Here is a 3,011-nt window from a genome sequence, read left to right as displayed (position 1 = left end):
ATTAATGAGGCTTTAATATATAGAATACATTACATATACAAATCATTTCTAATAAATATCTTACATATATATTACCTTACATATTAAATATGAAATTTTAATTTAATAAAATAAAAAATACAATAAAATGACAAGTTAAAAATAAAAAATTTAAAAATTATGTAGAAAATGTCATGTGTCCAAATAAAGGAGAAGAGAACATGTGCCAAAAAAACATTCATTTATTAGAGTAGATCTAGTAAACTGGTAAATTATGTAACGATTTTTTTATTTTATTTCATTAATTTTTTTTGGCTTAACACATAAGGAACAAAGTAATAACAACAATTAGAAAAGAGAGACGACTTTCACTGTTAAGTCGTGACTTTTTACAAGTTTCCTATGTCAATTTTTCCCTCCTATTTCTTAAAATGTGAGGCAGTTTCACTTATATTTTTTAAACATCATTTAAAACCATAACACAGTATCTAAACAACATTTCATGATTAAAAAAATAATAATCATAAATAATACAAAAAGAAAAAAAAAAAAAAAAGTTTTTCAACAATCCTAGTAGAGCTTTGAGATTGTTGGCATGGAGCACCCATGTTTCCGGTCTTGGTAGAGTCTCAATATAATTGCGGCGATTTCTTCAATTGCTATTCCGGTCACTTCTGCAATCATCAAAATAACAATATGTTAATATTCACCAAAACACTATTTGCAATTTATGAGGATGAAGATATGAGTGTATTAAGAGTAAAATTTAAATTCGTTGCTATTATTATTAAAATAATTTAAATACATTGCTATTAAGAGTAAATAATGAAGTATATTGCCTTATACTGGTAGCGAGAATAAACTCACCAATAACCGGCCAAGTGGGATTTTTTGCAAAAATCTTGCTAGCATAGTCGACCTCCTCCCTCACATGCATCATCTCCGCATAATTACTTTTCGCATCTCTAACATATCCTAAGCTCTTCGCTCTTTCTCGTCTTATAGTTTGCAACATAACCGGATTTATAGTCAACGCAAAGACCTTATTTTGGTCAACCTCCAAGAATAGACTCTTTGGCAATTCCACCCCCTTAACAATCGGTACATTGGCAACTTTATACCCTTTTTGAGCCAAATAAATCGACAATGGAGTCTTTCCGGATCTTGAAACACCCGCAACAACAATGTCTGCTTTTGGCAAGTTCTCAGGCAGAGCTCCATCGTCTTGTTTTATGGTGAACTCAATGGCGTCGATTCTTTTGAAGTAGTTTTCGGTCAAGGGAAATTTCCTGCCCGGGGCACCTCGGGGCAGCCCGGAAGGTGAAACGCCTAAATGGGATGCGATGGCTTTTGTGATTGGGCGAAGGACATCGGTGGATTGGACTCCCCATGTTTTGCACGCGTGGCGAGCTGAGTTGGCCATTTTTTCGTCTGCTAGTGTGTAAATGAGTATCGCGTGTTCTTTGGCGGCTTGTATTATGATTTCCATGAGCCGGTCTACGTCGTTAATCTAAAATAGCAATGTATTTTTGTTAATTTGTTTATTATAACAATGTCATTCAAAGAGAAAGCAAATTTTATTCCAATAACATGCATATAATAAATAAATATATGAAGGTAGGATGTTTTTTATTTTTATTATTACTATTATTATTATTATTATTATTATTATTATTATTATTATTATTATTATTATTATTATTATTATTATTATTATTTTTGCAATTGGAAACCTTATCCTATCTCAAAAACTTTAGATTATCGTAATTTGTTTAATAATATTTCAAGTGCTGGCAGAAACACATCTTCTACTCCTTTAACTTATTATTTATTAAAGCTAATTAGTTGATTTTGATTATTTAATATCAAATTATCACTTTCAATGACTCAACTAGAATGTCAAGTGTGTTGTTAGATTGATATAAGTGCAAAGGACCAAATCTTAGATCAAGGAAACATGCAATTTGCGAAAGCAAAATCAGATAACCTAAAATCTCTATAAAAATGCTTAATTCTATATTCCCTTTGACATTCCAAAATACAAATTAGAAACCAATATTGATATTGAAAATTGAGGGCAAAAACCAATAAAATTCGAATTCAATGTACACTAATTTCATATAAAGGTAAGAACCCTAGAGTTCATGAATGTCGGGAGAAGAAATTACCCCAGAGAACAATCGAGTATTAACTGGACAGCCACGGTCAACCAAAAAATGCTCAAATTGACCCAACGCCGCGTTAACAGAATGCTCCGCCGTTCGTCCTGACCCGTCGGAAACCAGGAATATCTCCTTCACTGTACCTGGTGTCTCCTCCGTCTCTCCTCCAGTACCATCTTCGGAAGATGAAGAAGAACAATACGAACTAGAAAAAGACAGATTGGTACCTTCTAACCGATGCAACTGCTGATCATCGACCTCGGTGTTCTGCTCTTGTTTACATTGAGCAGGGCGATCTAGCTTCCGGCCGGATCTGATCACTCGAGCTCTGGACCAACGGTTCAGTTGAGCGCTGCTACTACCGAGCTTGCCGGGGTTTGGTCCCGCCAGCCATTGAGTAGCTGGGTTGCCGGTGGTTGTTGGATTAGGTTCCGACGGTATCATGTTCCTCCCAATCCCCTTGTGAATGTGACGGTTTCACTTTCACACGATAGAGTATTTTACCCGAGCACTTATAAGGTCGGTTAAAAGGAAGGAACTAACTGATTTAGGCGTTAAATAGGTAACTAGGTAACAATTTTTCATGTTCTTCTTTTCCAAAGCTAGACCTACGATTTTTTTGTTTGCCATTTAAAAGTCATTTAATTTATTTATTTTTTCTTTAGGGGTATAAATCCCATATTTTTCTGGTTTAAATGGTCAATATTAAGATTTAAGAAAACAAACAGGTCGTTCATATTTTGTTCGGAAAATGACTTCAGATTGGGTTCCGACGGTATCATGTTCCTCCTAACCCCCTTGTGAACTAGTATAATACCCATTTGGTGAACGGTTTGACATATAAACAAATTATAGTTTGTTGTTTATATA

The 3,011-nt window shown here is 34.2% G+C and overlaps 1 protein-coding gene across 1 annotated transcript; it reads right to left on the bottom strand.

The window, feature by feature from the left end:
- Positions 1–303: 303 nt before the first annotated feature.
- LOC111908122 (probable pyruvate, phosphate dikinase regulatory protein, chloroplastic) lies at positions 304–2,650 on the bottom strand. The gene is made up of 3 exons (XM_023903964.3): positions 2,148–2,650; positions 847–1,489; positions 304–653 (listed from the first exon to the last, which is right to left on the bottom strand). Exons 1-3 carry the CDS (start codon positions 2,583–2,585, stop codon positions 550–552), a joined length of 1,185 nt encoding a protein of 394 aa, XP_023759732.1. The 5' UTR covers positions 2,586–2,650; the 3' UTR covers positions 304–549.
- Between the last annotated feature and the right edge of the window lie 361 nt (positions 2,651–3,011).

The sequence above is a fragment of the Lactuca sativa genome, chromosome 1, assembly GCF_002870075.4.
Source record: "Lactuca sativa cultivar Salinas chromosome 1, Lsat_Salinas_v11, whole genome shotgun sequence".
Lineage (NCBI taxonomy): Eukaryota > Viridiplantae > Streptophyta > Magnoliopsida > Asterales > Asteraceae > Lactuca > Lactuca sativa.
The sequence above is the reverse complement of the archived record's forward strand: the minus strand, read 5'-3'. Positions and strand labels throughout refer to the sequence as shown.